Source organism: Myodes glareolus, chromosome 1, assembly GCF_982192425.1.
Source record: "Myodes glareolus chromosome 1, mMyoGla1.1, whole genome shotgun sequence".
In the NCBI taxonomy this organism is placed as follows: Eukaryota; Metazoa; Chordata; class Mammalia; order Rodentia; family Cricetidae; genus Myodes; species Myodes glareolus.
The window spans coordinates 135,110,204-135,131,133 of NC_142026.1; the positions used below are offsets into that span (position 1 = coordinate 135,110,204).

A 20,930-nucleotide genomic window follows, 5' to 3' on the forward strand; every position below is an offset into this window, starting at 1 on the left:
CCCCAGGCTTGGGCTCTCGCTCTCCGGCTCCCGTTGCAGCTTCGCCCCCGCTCTTGCGGCGCGACCGTGTCCCAGGCTCGGCCTCGAACGGGCCAGCCGCCGGGAGCCCCACGCCACGCGCGATGCGGGCCGTTCAGCCGGGACCTGTGCCCTCCGGGCCGCGCGTCGCGCTCCTGTCTCCGCTGCTGCCGCCGCCGCCGTTCCTGCTGCTGCTGCTGCTCGTGGCGGCCCCGGGCTCCGCGCAGGCCCAGGCCCCGGCCCCGGACTTGGCCGCTCTGTGCAGGTAGGTGTCCTGCGTGGCGGGCGCGGGCCGGGGGGACACGCAGACGCCCGCCCCGCCCCCGCGGGAAAGTTGCCCGCGTGGTGGCTGCGGCGGCCTCGGGGCGACGCGCGGGGGGGATCCACCGCCGTGGGGCTGGCCCACGGAGCCCCGTGCCCGGCCACTTGTGGCTGTCATAAGTCGGGCGGCTTTGTGCGACTCCCGCGGCCGGGGTGTGCCCGTCGGAAGTTGCAGGGGGCAAGAGCTCTGGCTGGGCTTTTGTCCCACTGCACGTTTTCGTTGAAGTTCCAGCCGCGGGGCTTCGGGAGGAGTCCCCCTCCAGTGTGCAGACTCTCTCCAGGGAGTGCGAGCCCACGCGATGGCTTTGGAGTTGGGTAGTGGTGCTTTCGATTGCCGATTGACCCCGTCTGTGGCAGTTCTCTCTCTTTTTTTTCTTTCCTGATTTAGAGTAGCTATTTGTCAGTGGGTGACGCTTTTTCTTCTTTTGACGGGGGTTGAGGGGTGGTCATCTGTGTTGGCTTTCAAAGACTTTACCCAGTCCGCTTCCTGTCTGGTTGCTCACATGATGTCATTGTCTCCAGAGTGGATTATTCTAGTGGAGTCTTCTGCTCTGAGAACCGAGGTTGTATAATCTCCAGTCTTTTTAAAGTTTGTTAGTGTTGGACACAGGTTCGTGGGCCGAGGGAACTTCCAATAGCAGGGGTTTGGGAACTCCTGGCCTCCTCTGGACTTTTTTTTTTTTTTTTTTTTTTTTTTTTTTTTTCCAGACAAGGTTTCTCTGTAGCCTTAGAGCCTGCCCTGGAATTAGTAGACCAGGCTGGGCTTGAACTCACAGAGATCCACCTGCCTTTGCCTCCCAAGTGCAGGGATTAAAGACGTGGCTACCACCTCCCTGAGTCCTCTGGACTCTTTAGGGTGATAGGAAGTCTTTCTTGTTTTTAGAACTTGGATAAGGAGGAAGCGGGGTGCAAATCTTGAAGCTAGGCTTACCCCTGACTTTCAGAAGTGAGTCAGATATTTCTGAGCCAATCTTCAAGTTTCTGATGTTAGTTACAGGCTCCTCTTTCCCCGCTTGTGTCAGAGAGTTTTGTTCTCACCTAGAGTTCACAACTTGTAGGCATCGTTATTGTAAGGGGAATGAGGCAGACCAGACTTCTCTTTCCCACTTTGGAGAGAGAGTATCTGGAGGCAGAGCCTGCTGCACCGCGGTTTATAGACCAATTAGCTGCCCGAAGAGAAATTGCTGCCCCTCCATAATATGGAGGAAGGGTGACCCTTCAACAATTCTGGGCATTTAGAACAGGAAATTTTGGATTAAGTACTGCAGTGACCAAGAATTAACACAGCTGGGCTAGTGTGGAAGTAGTCTTGCTAGTTAATTGAAATTTGTTTCTTTTGAGACGGGTGATACTGGGGCTGGAACCTAGGTCAGATGTGCCCAGCAAGTTGTCTCCCACTGATCTACAGCCCCTTCCTTAGGATTCTATTTTTACACTATTATTTTTAAAGTGGTGTGTGTGTGTGTGTGTGTGTGTGTGTGTGTGTGTGTGTGTGTGTTGTATCTGCCATGCAGAGGCAGGAACAGGATCTCAGATCTCTTGGAGCTGGAGTTACAGGTTGTTGTGAGCAGCCTGTCTGGGTGCAGAGAGTTGAACTTGGGTCCCCTCTAGCCAGGTCACTCTCCAGCTGTAGTAGAATTCATTTCTTTTAAATTTTTTTTTTAAAAATTATTTTGATTTTATTGTGTGCGTTAGTATTTTGTTTGTATGTGTGACTGTTGACCACATGCCTTCATGGTGTCCTGGGAGGCTGTCCGGTTCCCTGGAACTGGAGTTACAAATGGTTGAGAGACACCATGTGGGTTCTGGGTACTGAAGGTGGGTCCTCTGCAAAAGCAACAGTGCCTTTAACTGCTGAGCCGTCTCTTCAACCCCATAGTGTTAAGTTTCTTCCCTCCTTCCCTCCTTTTAACTGCTGAGCTGTCTCTTCAGCCCCATAGTGTAGTTAGTTTCTTTTCCTCCTTCCCTCCTTTTTAAAGAATTTTTCAGTACGGGGTTTCTCTGTGTAATCCTGGCTGCCTTGGAACTCACTCTGTAGAGCAGGCTGGCCTGGAACTCAGAGATCTGCCTGTCTCTACCTCCTGAGTGCTGTGATTAAAGGTGTGCGCCACCACCACCTGACTTAGAATTTATTTCTTAATAGGTTAGAAGTTGGCAAGAAGACTGATAAGACACTGGTGTCTCAGGACCGCTCACTTGTGCGTGGTCATTTCACTGTCTTGAACTTGTGTTCATTCTCATCTGGGCCAGGGGAGCACTGGTATGTAGCCCAGTAGAATGGTCTTTGCAGCCGCATCCTGGGGCCACCATGAGAAGTAGACCCTGGTAAGGCCTGGTTAGGGGTGCCTGGCGTAGCCTCAAAGGTGGTTCCTCTAGATTTCCTCAGGTGCGGTGAACTTTCCAGGCCTTCACACCTGTCTCCTGCCTGTCACTGTGTTCCATTTGTACATTAAAACTTGCTTGGAATCAATTTTAGTGTCTCTTCCAAACTTAGTATCTGCAGAGTGTAGTTTGTCATGTGTGTTGCCATTTAGTGTTGTGTTCTGCGAGATCAAACCCGGCCTAGGACAAGCTAAGCAGCTGTTTTCTTACACAGCCCTTTAGTTTAGAGTCTCTTCACGCTTTTAACCACTTCCTTGGGAGTGTGGGCAGTTATCTGTGTACTGTTAGATAAAGTGACCTTCCAGTCCCTAAGGTACCTGTACAGGGACGGAGGTTAGTAATTCTTTCTAAATCCAGTATGAGTTTCATCAGTATCAAGGGAGCATGAAGTGTTTGATCGCCTACTTCTTCTTGTCAGAGGCCCCATGGCTGCGGTGTAAATAGCCGGCATGGGTCTCTTGTGTGAGCAGTAGGCTCCTGCAGTTGGTACTTTTTGTGTTTGTTTCTGTCACCTGGTCACAGAGGCAGTTCCTTGTATGGCAAGTACTATTCCAGGTGTTTGTAAACCAACGGAAGCGAACTACTTTTTCCTTGCTTGGAAAAACAAATGGTTTGGTGCCCAGGGCAGTTCCGGAAGTTATTTCTGTAATGGTATCGGCATGTCCAGGCTTCACGGGGCTTTTTCTAAGGTTTTCTATAGGTTCTCAGACAGCCTCTCCCAAGAGAGGCTAATTTCCAGAGAACAGGAGGGAAATCCTGGCCTATTTCTGGAGTGTTAGCTTCCTGTGCGGACTTCAGGTTGGTCCAGAGCTTTGACCTGATCTAGGGCTCTGACTGCTGGGACGGGGCACAGTTCCTACTGCATTTAGCCTTGGGGAGGGGTGAAGGAACCCAGGTGGGAGGTGGGAGAACCATTCCAGCAGCCGGTCTTAGGGTGTTTGCACAGTGGAGAGGCCTGCTCTGTAAGATGTATGTGTGCAGCAGATGTGGCAGAGGCAAGTGTACGCAACAGCACTTGACACAACAGCCTGCTCTTTGAAGAGACTGTACACACACAGACACACCCCTGCTTCCCACAGATAGTGAGCACCCATTGAACCTAGGGTCTCACGCGTGGTAGGTAGGTGCTTTACCTCTTAGCTGCATCCCTTTTCTTTTGCTTTTTATTTTGAGACATAGGCTTGCTAAGTTGCCCAGGCTGCCCTGTCCTGCCCTGTCTCTGTTGTAGTCAGGATTCCAGGCAAACTAGACCTGGCTGATAATACATATTTGTCAGATGTCTGGAAGACAATGTGCTGTGGATGAAGCTACTCAGGGATCTCTCAGGCTCGTATAAAGAACTTACTTTGTGAGACTGGTGAGCCTGTTGGTGGCACTGACCTGGATAAGGTCTGGGGTAGGGAACATGCGAAGGTCAGTGGTGCAGGATAAGTGAGAAGAGAGGGGCAGAGGCTGGGCAATGCAGAACCACTGGCAGGGACTGAGTCATGCTCCTGCATAGCCATTCAGTGGAGTAACTTATTCCTTTAAACTTTGCAGAATGCCATGTTACATATGTTAAGCGCTTGTTTCCACCCTTGATTTAGGTGTTTACAGTATCCTTCATAGGGAAAGTGTAACAGTTGGAACTGATTGTAAAATGCTTGGTCTGGTGGTTAACTACTTTGAAATTTATACAGCACAGGATTTCTCCAAATTGTGTGGGTATGAATGCTGGAGAGTCTTTATTATATTGAGGACAAGAGAATAATGAAGCCAGCTGGGAGTTGCAGTCAGTTTAGTTGCTATCTCTAAGGCGTTTTTTTCCCCCCTCCTGCAAATTTTCCAAAAGAACAATGCTTATATGTTTAATTTGGGCCACATGTTAGCCTTGATCACATCCATTTGTGTGCATGCATTTCTTTTAACCATGAGTGTGTGTTAGCCTAGGATGGTTAATTATGGTAACACTATGGCTTTTGTTTTCCTTTGCGCACTCACTGTTTGGGAGTTGAGGGTGACCTTGAGCTCCTGGTCCTCTAGCCTCTACCTTCTGTCAGATCTTAAAATAGCACCTTTTTCTTTTTCTTTTTTTGTAAATAATATTTTGTCTTTTGACGCCTTAGCAGTTTGTTTTTAATCATGTACTTGCAGAAATTTAGGAGTTTCTAAGGTGTTCAGGGTCAAACCCTTAGATATGTGTGCTGTTTTCCTCCCTCCCCCTTCTGCTGCTGTGATAAAACACCACGACTAGGACATTATATAGCCAAAAGAGTTTATCTTGGCTGGGCTTAGCATGGCAGCAAGCGGCAGCTTTAACCGCAGCCTGAAGGAAAGCCTGCCTTACTTCCTCTGGCAAGGCCATACCTCCTAGGCCTCCCAAGTATCACTACCAGCTGGGGACCAACTCTTCAAATATGGGAACCTTTGGGGGCCATTCTCCTAACCACAGAAGCTAAGAAATCTTAGCTTGTGGCAGAATTTCACTGTTGGAAGAGCATTGCCTTCCAGTGCATTGCAGGGTATTAGGCAGTGCTCCTGGTCTGTAACCAGCAGGTCCCAAGACTCTTCACCCCATGCTCCTCACCTGGGTGACATAGAGAGAGGAAAATGTTCCCTAACATTTCAGATGAACCCCCAATCGTGAAAAATTCTCCCTTTGACAGTCACTGGGTACCCCAAGGTCACAGAGGTTTTCTCCTGTTAGCAAGGGGAAGGTTCGTTTCCCCCGAATGTGTTGTTGCTATTTGTTGTCCTGGGTGTGGTATGCTGGGTGAGGTTACCCCCCCCCCCCCCCAGGGTTTTCTGTGTAACAGCCCTGGCTGCCCTGGAACTTGCTTTGTAGACCAGGCTGGCCTTGAATTCACAGAGGTCTGCCTGCCTCTACCTCACCAATGCTGGGCAGCAGCTGAGTTTTTAACTGGTACCATGTCATTTTTCTTTGTTGTGTTCTCAGCTCATTTCTGTTATTAGGAGTGTGTTCTCAGTTTTGTGGAATCAGTCAACCTTTTTTTATGCATTGGGATCAGTTTGTATGAACTAAATGTTTTCTTTTTCGTACATTTTGGTACAACTTAGCAGTAATATTCTAGTAACCTGGACTTTGGGGGAGGAGGGGTAGAAAAGGGGGAGGAGCTAGAGTATGGTGCCTGTTATTTATTTATTTATTTATGTTAAGGCATGGTCTCATGTGTAGGGTAGCCTTGAAATTGGGATCCTCCTGCCTCAGTCTCTGGAGTTAGCAGCATTTTGTCACTTTCCCAACATTTCAGGTTTCCGTTTCCATTTTTGTCTATTCAGATTTCTTGTCTTTTCTTGAGCCAGTTTTGATAAAATTGTGTTTTTCTAGAGAGAGCGCACAGGTGTGCATGCATGTATGTACAGGTGTACATGTGTGTGTGTATGTATGTGACTATATGGGGTGTGTGTATACACACACACATATAAATGTGTGTGTGTGTATTTATGCCTCTTTATTGTATGTGTGTGCCTCTTTATATTTGTGTTGTGTGTGTGTGTGTGCGCGCACGTGTGGTCAAAGGGCAACCTCGTGTGCTGCCTTCTTTTCGAGACAAGATCTCTCTGAGTGAACTCCACCCAGGCTTGCTGGCCTCTGAGCTGGAATCTTCCTCCTCCACTCCCAACCTCTTCATCTATGGGATAAGTATGTGCTGCTGGCTTTTAATGCGGGGTCTGGGGCTCCAACTTAAGTTCTCATGCTTTTAAGGCAAGCACTTTACTGGCAAAGACACCTTCCCTTCCTCAAGATTTCTTTAAGAGTTAAATTAATTAAAGACAGAGTCTTACTGTCTAGCCCAGTCTGTCCAACTTGTGCTCCACCATCTTTGTCTTCAAGTGCCGGCAGTCAGTGGTTTTGTTATCACACTTGGCTTTTTTTTTTTTTTGAGATGTTTTAAAAAAATTTTATGTGTATGGGTGTCTTGTTTGCATATGTGTCTGTGCACCATGTATTTAATGTCTTTGGAGGCCCCAGAAGAAGGTGTTGAATCCTCTGGTACTGGAGTTACAAGCAGTTGTGAGCCACCTTGTGGGTACTGGCAATAGAACCCGGGTTCTCTGGAAGAACAGCCAGTGCGCTCAACTGCGGAGTCATCTCTCCAGCCCCTAAGAAACTCTTGGCATTAGATTGTGCACATCTTCCTTCACTATGTCAAAGGCTTGTTTACATTTTAGTAACTCATAAGAACTAGTGTCTTAGTTAGGGTTTCTATTGCTGTGAAGAGAAACCATGACCATGACAACTCTTATAAAGGAAAAATATTTAGTTGGGGTGGCTTACATTGTCAGAGGTTTAGTCTGTTACCTTCATGGTGTGACATGGTGCCATGCAGGCAGACATGGTGCTGGAGAAGTAGCTGAGAGCCCAACATCTTGACTCACAGGAAGGGATCTGTCTTACTGGGTGTGGCTTGAGCATATATAAGACCTCAAAGCCCACCTCCATGGTAACTTACTTTCTTCAACAAGGCCACACCTACATCAACAAGACTATACTTTCTAATGTTGTCACTCCCTTTCGGGGGCCATTTTCTTTCAAACCATCACTTTCTACTCCCTGGCCCCCAAAGGCTTGTAGCCATATCATAGTACAAAAATGTATTCAGCCTAACTTCAAAAGTCCTCATAATATATCATAGTCTCAAATTTACTTAAAAGTCCGAAGTCCAAAATCTTCTGAGATTCATGCAATTTCTTAACTGTAATCCTCTATAAAATCAAAATAAAAAGACAGACCACATACTTCCAACATATGATGGTACAGGATATACATTACCATTCCAAAATGTAGGGAAGGGAGCATAGTGAGGAAATACTGGACCAAAGCAAGACCAAAAAACAGAGCAAACTCCTAACTTATCTCCATGTCTGATACTGAAATGCTTTTATTTAGATCTCCAGTTTCTTTCAGCTTTGTTGACTGAAGCACACTCCCTTCTCTTGGACAGGCTCCACCCCCTGTTAGCAGCTCTCCTCAGCAGGTGTCCTACATCTCTGCATCTCTAACATCTTGGTTCTCCAAGGCATCCAGACTTCTCCTTCAGTTTCACACAATGGCCTCTCCAGGCCTCCATTCAGGGACACCCCAACACATGCCTGTCCTCAGTGACTTTCCTTTGTCACTGAAGCAAATTTCATAACCTATTTCTTCTTCCCTTAATCCTAAAGCCAGAACCATGTGGCTAGCAGCCTTCTGTAGGGGCTGGAACATGACCCCCTTGTTCACTTACATCTTCAGCAGCTTTCTGTCTTTCACTGCCTAAGCTTGGCTGTCCCGAAAGAAGAACTCTAGACCAGGCTGGCCTTGAACTCAGAGATCTGCCAACCTCTGACTCCCCAGTGCTGGGGTTACAGGTGTGCCCCACCACACCTGTCTCTAAGTTTTTCATTAATTCCTTTTCATAAGTTGGAAACTTAGCTGAGTGGAATCTTGCCCTGGGGTCACTATTCTTTTAGTCCATTTCTTTATCTGTTTATTTCCTTGAATACAGGATTTAGCTCTGTTCTACTTCCTGGTGCCCCTTTTCTCACTCTGTACATTTTGTATTTTTATTTGCTCAGCTTGTTCATTTTCTTTATGTATTTTAATTACAGTTAACTCTAGTAACCACACAAAAGAGTCTGTGTTTTGAGATTTCCTCTGCTAATGGGATTAATCCAAAACTCTTCACTTTACTCTCAGGCAGACTCTTCAGACAAGGGCAAAAGCCACTGTATTCTTCCCCAAAATACCGCAAGAATGATCTCTAGGCATAATGCTAAAATTCTTTTCCCAGAAACCTCTTGAGCTGCTCCTCCTTCCCCCCACCGTTGTAATCACTCTTAGCACCACTGCCTTCCATGCTCCTACTAGTTTGGCCCATTAAGCAGCACTTAAAATATTCAACTGTTTTCCTAACCCACATTCCCAAGGTCCATATTCCTTCAAACAAAAGCATGGCCTGGCCTGTCACACCATACCCCACTCCTGGTACCAACTTCTGCCTTAGGGTTTCTGTTGCTATGAAGAGACACCATAACAACTCTTATAAAGGAAAACACATTTAATAGGAGTGGCTTACATTTTCAGAGGTTTAGTCCCTTATCATGGTGCAACATGGTGCTGGAGAAGTAGCTGAGAGCCCAATATTGATTCACAGGAGGTGGTTTGTCTTAAGTGTGTATAAGACCTCAAAGCTCGCCTCTGTGGTCACTCCAACCAGACTACACCTAAGGGGGCTGGAGAGATGGCTCAGTGGTTAAGAGCATTGCCTGTTCTTCCAAAGGTCTTGAGTTCAATTCCCAGCAACCATATGGTGGCTCACAACCATCTGTAATGAGATCTGGTGCCCTCTCTGGCCTGCAGGCACACATGTAGGCAGATTTTGAATGCATAATAAATGAATAAATATTTAAAAAAAAAGACTACAGCTAATAATGTCACTCCCTTTGGTGCCATTTTTTTTTCAAACTGCAGCTAGTACTCTTTTTCATCCCCAGCCTTTGCCCTCACCTCATTCTTCTCCCCCACCCCTATCCCCCCTTTGAGACAGGATCACCTTTACCCAGCCATGGCTGTCCTGGAATTCACTGTAGAGACCAAGCTGACTTCACCTACAGAGACCCACTTGCTTCTGCCTCCTAAATGTCCCGTTTTTCTATTTATGTATTTATTTATAATTTTTTGGTTTTTTGAGACAGGGTTTCACTGTGTGTCACCTGCTGTCCAGGAACTCACTCTGCAGACCAGACTGACCTCAGACTCAGAGCTCTACCTGCCTCTGCCTGAATGCTGGCATTAAAAGTGTGTGCCACCACCATGCAGCTTTTTTTTTTTTTTTTGAGACCTGGTTTCACTGGCCTTGAACTTATGATCTTCCTACCTCAGTCTCTGAATGTGGGGGTCACAAGCAGGTAGTACCATGCCTGGCTTGCCTGGCTCTTATCTTTTTGTTCCCTTGGATCTTTTCTTTGGTGGTTATCTTGGGTTCATGTTGCGTTGACCCCTGGTGACTCCTGATGGTGCCCTTTACGGTAAATCTCATCTTGGACATCTGTTGCCCTGTGCAGCTGCTCAGGGCAGGGCTGGAAGCATTCGTTGGAACTTGGCTATAAATTGTTTTTAGGGAGATGGGAAAGACATGCCAGGGGCTGGTTGTGGAGCCTGAAATCTTTTCTTATTCTCCTGTGAGACACCCACCCAGCCGCGCTGTTCCTGTGGGAGGCAGCTGCTGGCCCTGTGGACAGTTGTTGGCAGAGTGCTGGTGCTGCCTGCTGGCAGTCCGGATGAGTCCTGCTGAGACAGGTCTGGATGATGGAGCTGGGGCCAGGCCGTCCTCCACACAGTTGCCTTACTTATGATTTGAGACTGGCTCTCTGTAGCCCAGATGTGTGGACCTCCTGCTTCAGCATTCCGAGGGCTGGAATTATAGGCAGGTGCTCACCTGGGAGTCTCCTTTAGAAGTCACTGTCTCAGTGTTACACACCCATAGTGGCCCAGGAGTCGCTGCCTCAGTTGGCGAGTGTCTGCTGGTTGAGATTTCCCTTTGCGGAAGAAAAGGGTTGAAGCTGTGGGTTTGTGGCTCTGCAGTTCCACTTCACACTCAGTTCTGAGATCTGAGTTAGCAGATTGCAAGACTTTCCCAGCACAAAACTCCCTGGCACAGGAGGTGTGGAGTTTGGGCAGGTGCCAGGTCCAGGTGCCCCATGTTGGACTGGGCCTTGTGCCATTTCTTTATTTTTTTATCTATTTATTTATTTTTAATTAGTGTCTCTCTATATAGACTAGGGTAGCTTGCCTCTGCCTTCCAAATGCTGGGATTAAAGGCGTGAGCCATGAGCCACCAAGCCCTGTGCTTGTTTATCTATAGTGGGAGGCCGGAAGGCCCGACTGGCTTAGGTACCCACCAGTGGTCCCTGCCATCAGCTGGATTTTGCTCATTCCTTTGGGGCTGGGATTGTCTGCTGTTGATAGAGCCCCAGAGGTTAGTGAGAAAATGTTTGGTCACTTCACCTTGCTCTACAACTGCAAACCAGCTGTTACTGGCAAGGTTTTTGAGGTGCCAAGGACTGTTGTGTTCTATGTTGGTCTCTGATAGCATGTGGAGGGGTCATCACAGTGGAGGAAAATCCCTCGGTCCTGTTCCCAGGGGTGTGAAACTTGCCCTCCAGATCAGCCACTGGCCTTTGGCAGGAGTTTCCCTTTACTCAGCGCTGGAGGGCGAGGTCTTCAGATGGGCTGATCCTGCAGGTGCTGCGGAGCTGCCTGGCTAGCTCTGCTCTAGGGTAGGAGACACCAGTCAACAGTGGCCTCCAACTTGCCTTGCATCGCAGTGGCTTGGGAGGTAAGTCTCAGAGCCTTTTAGGCTGAACTTTGGGTATGTGCTGTCCAGAACTTCCATGTGGCTCCTGAGGTTTGACTGGATGTAAGGCTGTTCTAATTCCAGCTGACTCCAAAATCAGTCTTTACTCCCTTTTGTGGGCAGTACTGGGGCTTGAAGTTAGGGCCTTGGCTTCTAAGGTGACAAGCACTGTGGCCTTGTATCTCCAGTCCCTCCCCCCCTTTTTTTTAAAACAACAACAAAAACTTTGAGACAGGTCTCACTGAGCTTCCTAAGACAACCCTCAGGCTTGCGACCTCCCACCCTCAGCCTCCTTGGCAGTTGGCTTTACAAGTCTGTGCTGACAAACCTGGCCATCAGCTGTACATTTTAAAGCAGATGTGTGGAAAACTCCCCACTTCTCCGCCTGGCCTGCAAATAGAACAAGCCGCCAGGCCAGAAATGACACAGAAGAGGGTTTCTTAGAAGTGACAAGGGCAAAACCCACTGAGTCATCGTCATTGTTCCTCTGGGCCCCTCCTCTCACCTGACCAGCTGTAGATATGCTACTTTCCATTCTGAAGTGAAAGCCAACATCTCTTCCTGTTGACTCTTAGAGGAGGCAGTGTGAGCCAGTGGTGTCATGGGGCCCAGCATTCCTTAATGTGAGAGAGGATCAAGGGGCTCCCAGGGGAGCAAGGGGCAGGGCTCCACTAAGCCTAGGCTCTTTTGTAAGGTGATGATGTAAAGGGAGTCTGGGAGAAGTGAGGGTGTAAACTGTGCCTCTGACAGGGAAGAGTCTTGCAGGGCTCTACCTGTGGGAGCAGCCTGCTCTACCCCATGTAGGTGGGCACAGGAGAGATGTCAAGAGTTTTACCCTGGGACTGGGTCCCAGACGTGACTGATGACTTTGGAGCTACTGGGGGATCAAGAAGATGTGGAAATTAGGAAGCTGGACTGAGTGGCTCATATCTATAATCCTAGCACTTGACAGGCTCAGGCAGGGGGATTGCTCTGAATTCCAGGCCAGCCTGAACTCAAAAACAAACCCCAAACCCTCAAAATTCTGATTGGTTTGCTTTTGTGCAGAGTGGCTTCGTGTCTTTTAGGTTCCTTAGGCTGGTGACAGTTTTGCTGCCAGGATGCAGTGGGAAGTGGCTTGTGCTTGGGGCAGAGGGCATGGCGAGTCCCTGCTGTGGGTGGTCTCTTTCTGGTCTAAGACTGCAGGCCAGGTTACTTCCATGCTCTCTAAAAATGGGGGAGATTGTGTGCTTCTTGAGACAGTGAGGGTTAAGTGATTATGTCCAGAAGCTTTGCAGGGCATGTCCCAGGTGTGCCATTTCACCCAGACTGGCATTGAACTTGCTGTATAGCCAAGGTCAACCCTGTGCATCTGACCGTCTTGTCTCCACTTGCCCAGTTCAGGAATTGCAGCTGCAGGCCACTACTGCTGTTTATATCCTGCTGGGCATCACTGAACCCAGGGCTGTGAGCATGGTGGTCAGCATGCGACAAGTGAGAACATCCTTAGACTCCGTCTCTTCGGACTAGGATTCTGTGTACCACTTCCCATTGCATATCTTATTTTTTTTTAACTTTTAATTTTTGGTACTAAGGAGAGACTAGGCTATTGCACACTGAGGGAGATGCTGCACCACTGAGCTTTAACCAGGCTCCGTTGCCCCTTTCTTTCTTCCTTGAAGTTAGGAGTAAACTGTTCAGGAGGAGAACGTAATCCTAGTTACAGATGCACAGGCACAGGGGACCCACCTGATGTAGGCTGAGTACTCAAACCCTAGCTGCAGCCTGTGTGCTGGGTTGAGCTGGGCGCTGTGTCTCGGAGGGCAGGTGCTGTTTGCTATAGTGAAATTGTTGAGGGTGATAATCCTCACTCCTGTGCTGCTGGGCAGTTCAGTTTTACCCAGGTGGGCATTCTGGTGGCAGCTGCTCGGACTTAGACTTAGATAGTTGAGGACTGGGGAGGCTTGGCTGTTGGCCTGTCCCAAGGGGACAACCAGGAAGAAGCTGTCTGTCTGTATCTGTGGTCTGGTGTCTTGTTGTCCGTGTGCCCTGCCTTCCCGCAATGCACTTTGGTGTGTGTGTGTGGTTTGGGTGTGAAGTGTGTTGTCCCTTCTCCCTTCCCCTGAAAGGCTTATGTTTTTGAAATGTTGATCTCTAGGGGTAAGTGAAGTCACTGAGAGGTGGCTGGTTCATCAGGGTGCTTTGCACACTGTAAATATGTATTACTCTCATCATTAGCAAAAAGCTGATTGGCCGATGGTTAGGCACAATTTTCAGGGCAGACAGTGTTGGGAAGAAGGGCAAAGCCACAGGAATCATGAATTAGATGGAGAGGAAGCAGGACGTGCAGGGGAGGTAAAAGCACATAGATGATGGCAGTTCAAGGCCACCCTGGTCTACAAGAGCTAGTTCCAGGGGGTGGGGAAATATATATAAAAGAGCTAGTTCCAGGACAGCTATGCTGTTACACAAAGAAACCATGTCTTGAAAAACCACAAAAAGGGGGGGGGCGCTAATTTAAATTTAATTTAAGAGCTAGTTAGTAATAAACCTGAGCTGTCAGTTGAGCATTTATAATTAATATAAAGTCTCTGGTTATTTGGGAGCAGCTGCTGGGACACAGATACTCTGCCTACATCAGGGCTTTGATCTCATCAAGGGATTAATTCACAGACATTCATAATTTCATGGCATGATTGGGAGAGGATAGGAACTTTCAGAGGTGGTGTCTAATTGGAGAAAGTGGATCATTAGGGGCACATCTTTGGAAGCCATCTTGTCCCAGGCCTGCCTGTGTGTCCCGCTTTCCCTCCCTGTGTTTCGTGGCTACCATCACATACTCCTGTTTCTGTGATGTGTGGTCCCAGCTTGGCACAGCAGCGGGATAGCTGACTGTGCATGAGACCGTCGGAACGAAGAGGTCTTTCCTCTAACACCGTCTCCCACATGTTTGTCACATGTACATGTATTTGCCGTGTCTCAGCACCCCTGGAGGCTCAGGTTCTTCAGCATCATGGTGAGTGTGGCCCAGGACAGGGGTCTGCCTTTGCCCTTCCCTGCCCGCCCTCTTCAGCTCCTTGCCTGTGTCATGTGGCAGTTGTTCTTCTCTGTGCGTGTGAACTCAGGTCTTAAGCAATCTGAATCCTTCTGTTACATCACAGCTCTCAAATGCTGTTCCTCATCCAGGTTCCTCCCTATTCATAACATTTTGGGTTGCTTTGTTTGTGGATAAGGAAGTTGGGGTTTAGAGTATATGAATTCCACTCTGCCTATAGACTGGGTTGAAGGGGTGGATTTGAGCAGGGTTGTGTAGTCTTCCACTGTGATCATGGCTCCTTTTCAGAGGCTTCTTTTTCCCACCTGCCTCTGCTATCACTCACGTAGGACATGGTTCAACGACCACTGGGTCTTGGTTGCCTGTTGCCCTGGTCCCTTAGCCTGGCTGGATCCTTTCTTACCCAGGTGATTCCTGCTTCTAGATCTTCTGTAGGTCTCTGGGAAAAGCCGACTAAAGGCTGACTCTCCATGAGGATCTTCTCTTCCTCTTTGAGCTGGCTTCATATCTTTATCCACAGTCTTGTGGTTGGTTAGAATAGGAAGTGAAGTACTTCCTATATAATCCTGGGCCCTGCTGTGTCAAAGTCATGTGTTTCCCAGTGTCATCGTCTGGTCAGGGTTGAGTCACTCTGCCCCGTCAGATTTTGTCTCTTCTAGTACACAGCCCCTGAGGCCCACTGTTTGCTAGCTGCCTGCTGTAGGCCCACTAGGGACCCTGTCTCATCTTGATCTCTCAGAGACTGGTCTGGCTTTTGGGCCAGTGTGCTGCGTTTATGAACTGAGACCCTGGAGATAGGTGACAGCCTCACACTCTACTGGAGGATTTGGATACATGCCTCAAGCAGAGTCATATTTGGAAGTTGAGTTGGAAAGACTCAGGATTCTTTTTGTCTCCAAGAGGCAGCTTCATGCTCACTGGGGATCACGACAAGCACCCCTGCTAGCACTGTGTGTGTATCTTGTGTGGATCATCAACTTTCTCATTTTTTAAAGGAAGACAAATTACTGACTCATGTGCTTGTTAATTTTATGACTGATTCTGTCATACCGGCTTTGTGTGCTGGTAATTATAAGCCAGTGATTAAATATTGACCAGCTACATGATTGCAAGCTGTCACTGTCATCTTAAGACTTATAGGCGGCTGGGGAACTAGGAGGATACATAACTGAATGGGGAAGAGGTTGAGTTAACAGAGATGTACCTATTAGAAGACAGAAAGAGACCCAATAAGTTTCTAAGGTATTTTTCATTAAGTGATTGGCATGCAAATAACTTGACCATAGAAGCATTCGTGTGCATGCACACTAGCTCCCCTGTGTGTGCACGCACACGCGCATGTGTGGGCAGGCACACAAATGGAAAGATCATGAGAGAACCTTGGGTGTCCTTGCCTTCCCTCTGGTTTTGACAAGGGTTCTTGTGTATCTCTGTTATGTATACCAGGCCTCTATCTCCTGTTGAGGGCTGAACTAACCGACGCTTGCACTACTGAGTCTGGCTTTTAGGTGGGTTCTGGGGATTTTTTCCTAAGAGTATATAGATTTGGTTTTGTGTGTAAATTTAAAAATACTTAGAACAATTTATTATTTTTTATTGTATGTGTGATGTGTGTTTACCATGGCACATGTGTGAAGGTCAGGTATGTAGAAATTGCTTCTTCTACTATGTGGATCCCAGGGACCTCAGGTTGTCAGGCTTGACAGCAAATGTTTTAGCCCCACAAGCCATGTTGCTACCCTGCCCCCTTATGTTTTTCTTTTTCGTTTTATTCTTTTGAATCTATGATGCCCCTCCTGTCCTGGCTCTACCCCCTCCCCAAGCATCAGGGTGTGCTACCACATGCACTTTGCTGTTGGTTGTCTCCCCCCCCCCCCCCCCCCCCCCGCTTCCCCGCTTCCCCGCCTTGAAGTCAGAATCTTGCTGTGTGCCTCCTCCTGCCTCCACCTCTGCAGTGCTGGGATAATAAGATACATACACTCTGTTCCTGACCTCATACAGTGTCACAGACTTAAGATTTTAAAAATGAAAGTCCTTCAAGTTATATCCGTCTTAAGTTAGGGGTTTTTGCTGTGAAGAGACACCAGGACCACAGCAACTCTTTCGGGTTTTTTTGAGACAAGATTTCTCTGTGTAGCTCCTGCTGTCCTGGAACTTGGTTTGTTGACCAGGCTGGCCTTGAACTCAGAGATGTGACTGCCTCTGCCTCCAGAGTGCTGGGATTAAAGGCCTGTGCCGCCACCGCCCAGCCATAGCAACTCTTATAAAAGAAAACATTTAATCGAGGCTGACTTACAATTCAGAAGCATGGTGGTACACAGCAGACATGGTGCTGGAGAAGTAGGTGAGAGTTATTTCTATACGTGGATCCACAGACAGCAGGAAGAGAGAAACACTGGGCCTGGCTTGAGCTTCTGAAACCTCCAAACCCACCCCTAGTGACACACTTCCTCTAACAAGGCCACACCTACTCCAACAAAGCCACACCTCCTAATATGTCACTCCCTATGAACCTATGGGGCCATCTTTAGTCAGACTACCACAGTCTGTAAGTTTGCAACATCCTTGAGGGTATTCTGAAATTAAAGTGGAACCTCAGAGCCACTCCTGAGGCGTAGGTGACTTGAACTTCTAGGCAGGTCAGGAGATGGCTGTTGCCTTCAGACTGATCCGTGCTCAGTTTTTCTAGTGAGGGGCAGACTCAGCCCATGTGTTTGCTAACCACTCCTGTTGAGTGTGTTTCTATCACCACGCTCACTTTAAAATTAGAGATAGCTCATCAAATACACAACATGTTTGTGATGTCTGCCCTTCCCATTTCCCTCCGGACCTCTTGGTTTGTGTCTGTGTTTACAGTCCCTCTAAAGGAAGGGGCCTGAGTGAGTCTGAGAGCAGTGGAGAGGATGCTTCTCTACTCAGAAGTCTACTAGCTTAGAGCCCAGTGGCCTGGCCAGAGGGAAGGAACCTGCGGGGTGTGAGGAGTCTGGTCTGCAGTTTGGCAGTTCTAGGCCAAGGCACAGGTAGCCTGCGTTTAGCGCCAGGTGGTCTGGGCTTAGTGTTCCCCAGGGTTTCCTTCCAGGTCACTCTGAGAAGTCTCCCTCCTCCGAGGTCCACATGAGTTTTGACAGCATACACAAGAAAGGGAGTTTCTGTATCTTGGATGTGCCTATAAAAGAATGACTTAATGTTGTGTTATTGGATAAGATGGTACTGTGCACGGGTGGTTGTGAGATGAAACAAGAACTTGGAAGTCTCTATATCACATCTGTCATCTTTTTTTTTTTTTTTAAGATTTATTTATTATGTATGCAGTGTTCTGCCTGCATGTATGCCTGCAGCCAGAAGAGGGCACCAGATCTCATTATAGATGGTTGTGAGCTCCTTGCTCACATGTGGTTGCTGGGAATTCAACGCAGGACCTTTGGAAGCGCAGCCTGTGCTCTTAACCACTGAGCCATCTCTCCAGCCCCCACATCTGTCATCTTAATTGCTTTGTGTGTATGTGCACGAGTGTGCATGTGTGTGTATGTGCGTGTGGGAGTTTGTGCGCACTCGTGTGTGTGAGAACTTTTCAGTGTTGTCATTGAAGCTAAATACTTTTCAGAAAATTTAAATTATTTTCAAAATGTAGACTAAATGAGACAGTTGACCCTAGTGGTATAGCTCTTATCCTTGGAGCTCAGCTAACCCAGGTTTGTTTCTGGCCTAGCCACTTCATAGCATTGGGCGAGTCATACTTGTTCTGAGCCTTGGTGTTTTGCCTTCTACGCTGAAGAATTCAAGAGTATTGAAGATGGAGCAATTGTTGGGATGGGTGCTCTGTAGGGGTTGGCGCTGGGAGGAGCCTTGTCCTGAGGCACACATAGCCTGATGTCCTGCTCTCCCTCTGGTTCCCTGGTACTGAGGCTTGGGGGAGGGCCCTCATGTATGCCGGGCTCACTATCCTTAGCTGTCTCTTTAGCCCGTTTCCTTCCTAATGTTTTGGTAAGTAGTGGTAACCTGGAACTAACCTTCAGGTGGCCTTGGCCATAAAAAAAAGTAGACAGGTCTTAGTGACTTAGCCTGAAGAACTTAACTGAAGAGAACAGTTTTGTGTTCCAGAATCATCCCATTCGTAATGTAGCCATTGGCAACCTTGAGTTCCTGACTCTTAACCTCCTACGCTTGTACTGCCATCCTGGTTTATATATGGTGCCGGGGTGGAACTCAGGGCCTCTGAAGCAGTTGCTTTTTGTTGCTGTGATGACCAAGACCACTTATAGAAGGAAAAGTTTATTTCACCTTAGGCTTCTAGAGGGACGCTCCTTAATGGTGGAAAAAGACGGCAGTGGATGTCTTGAACAAGAAGCTGAGAGACATTCCCATCCAGGCATTCCACAGGCAGGGAGCTCTGAGAACAGACTGGAAGCTGGGTGTGCCTGGGAAAGCCTGTCTCCCAGTGACATGTTTCCTTCAGCAGGGCTCCACCTCCTAACGTTTCATAACCCACCCAAGAGCACCCCTAACTAGGAATCACGTGTTCAGATGTATGTGCCCAGAGGGGTCGTTCTACTTAAAATTGTGTGTCCTCATTTGAGGAGAGAGACTGAAGTTTGCAAGGATGGGACAGCAGGCAGATTTCAGGCTGTGTTTTAGGTTGACCACCTATATCCCAGCCTTGGTGTTTCTTCTCCTCACTGCCTGCTGCAGTCCCTCAAATGAGATGGAGCCCAGCGAGGCGTCAGTGACTTTGAGTAAATAGTGGAGAGCTGTGAGCATGCCCCTTGACCTCACTGTGGGAGGGCGTGGAGACCTTACGTGCGCTCAGCTGCTGGTGGTCTGCTCAAAACTTTACCTCTTGGTAGCGTTAAAAGATTAAGGCTTTGCTTTCCCGTTGAGCTAGTGAACTGTCCGCCCTGCCTGCCTCTGCCCAGTCTTCACTGTGTAAACTTGGGAAAGGGTGGACTTTGGGCGCCTTTCTTGCTTAGCAGTGAACTGTTGCTATGGGATGGAATTTTAGTTTCGACTATCCATATTTGTTTCAAATAGAGAATTCTTTTCTAAAATATAAAATTTCATGCCAGTTTGTTGTCCGCTCACTTCAGTCTCTGGGGCCCTTATTCTCAGGTGCTTGGATGGCCAGCCCCATGCTGAGTTTTCAGCTTTTTCGGACTCCATTCTAAGGATGGTTACAGCCTGGGCTATTTGACTGCTTGGCTTTTGACCTGCCAGAAAATTTAGTCATCTAGTTCATGATTTTAAATGTAACAACTTCTACTGTTTATTTTTTGCTTTCTTTTTCTTTCTTGGGGCAAAGTCTCACTGTACAGCCCTAGCTGTCCTGGAACTCTCAATGTAGGCAAAGCTGGCTTCGAACTCAACAGAGACCTGCCTCCTGAGCACTGGGATTAAAGGCATGGACCACTATGCTTGGTCTGAAATGGATTCTTGGCTAGTCCACGCTAGGGTAGGCTTCACTCTGTAGCCAGTTTGTCCTTTAACTATTGATCCTCCTTCCTTGGCTGCCCAGTGTCCATCACTGAACCATCGCCCTTGGCTTCAGAGGTGCAACCCCTCCTTATTAAACACGGCGCTTCTTTCTCCCACTCTTTGGCTTATTGAAAGCCGTCCACACCCTCAGGTCAGCTCCCTCTCACCGCACTGCAGGATTGACTCAGCTCCCGACGTGGTGTTTAGCTGAGTGACAGTGCACAGGTGCAGGCCTGTCATTTTGGATTGTTTTAAAGCAGCTGTAATGTTTGCTGGAATTAGATCTCCAGTGCGAACAGCCTGCAGATTGTTAGGTTTCACTGTGACCGATCCTTTGCTCTTAGGTGATGTGACTAAGAGCTGAACTAGCCTGGGAGCTGGGGGTTGAGTTCCATGGTGCTGGGGGCATCCACGGGGAGGGTTGCCTGTGAGCCCTTACATCAGTTCTGAGAAGCTGTGTTCAGAGACTTGAGTAGCTGACAGAATCTGCCCTCCCTGTTAATGTCATCACTTCCATTGATAGATTTGTGTGCGATACAAAGTGCATGTCTTCTGACTCCTGTGCACCTCACTGCACCCTGTTCATCTCGCTCTGTCTGCATTTCCTTAGGTTTGGTTCTCATTGCAGACTTCTGTGGCACCATGGGTACTTTGGTCATTGGGCTGTGAGGTGCTGTACTGATGTCAGGCTAAGGTTTTCAGCGAACTGCCTGCCTGCCTGCCTGCCAGCTTGGAAAAACTTGGAATTATAGCCCGCAAATGAGAGATTGGCATTTTCTCCGAAATTCCCCATAGCAATAGAAATTTGCTAGTGTCCTGCAAATGCTACCTAACCGCTTCAAGGAAAGCTTACATGTGCTGTGGACTTCACTTTCTTCAAGTAGAATCAAGATTGCTTACTGCAGGATGGGCGTGGCTGACCCTGCCTCTGTGGCCTCCCTACCTGCTGCCTGCGACTTCTTAGTCCTCCAGCTTTAACCAAGTTGTTCTCTTTCTTTTTTCCCCTTCACCCCTGAAGTCACTGCTGCTTGTCAGGGCTGAGAGTAATTCCCCAGCCTGGCACAGCTGTGCCGTAGTCTTCAGTGATCACTGCTTCCCCCACTGTCTTAGTTTCCATCAGAGCTTATATTGTGTGTACTGTTCACTTACTTCCCTTCCTTCTTCCAGGGGCCTGGAAACTTGGTCATTCTGTACCTCTTGGGAAACCCTGTGGCTGGGCCTCTGTAATCCCAGCACTGGGGATAGGGGGGCACAGGCAGAAGGATGCCTACAAGTTTGGAATCCCCACCCCCCCATACACACACACACACACACACACACACACACACACACCATGAAACAAACGAAGCGTGCACCCATGTCCCCCC

General features: G+C 48.1%; 1 protein-coding gene across 1 annotated transcript in view; it reads left to right on the forward strand.

Moving 5' to 3' along the window:
* Positions 1-21: 21 nt before the first annotated feature.
* Igf2r (insulin like growth factor 2 receptor) overlaps positions 22-20,930 on the forward strand; it is an 87,738-nt gene continuing 66,829 nt past the window's right edge. Inside the window, exon 1 of the mRNA XM_085687557.2 lies at positions 22-283. Within this exon, the coding sequence (XP_085543683.2) occupies positions 123-283 (161 nt within the window). The 5' untranslated portion in view covers positions 22-122. The remainder of the gene's footprint in view (positions 284-20,930) is intronic.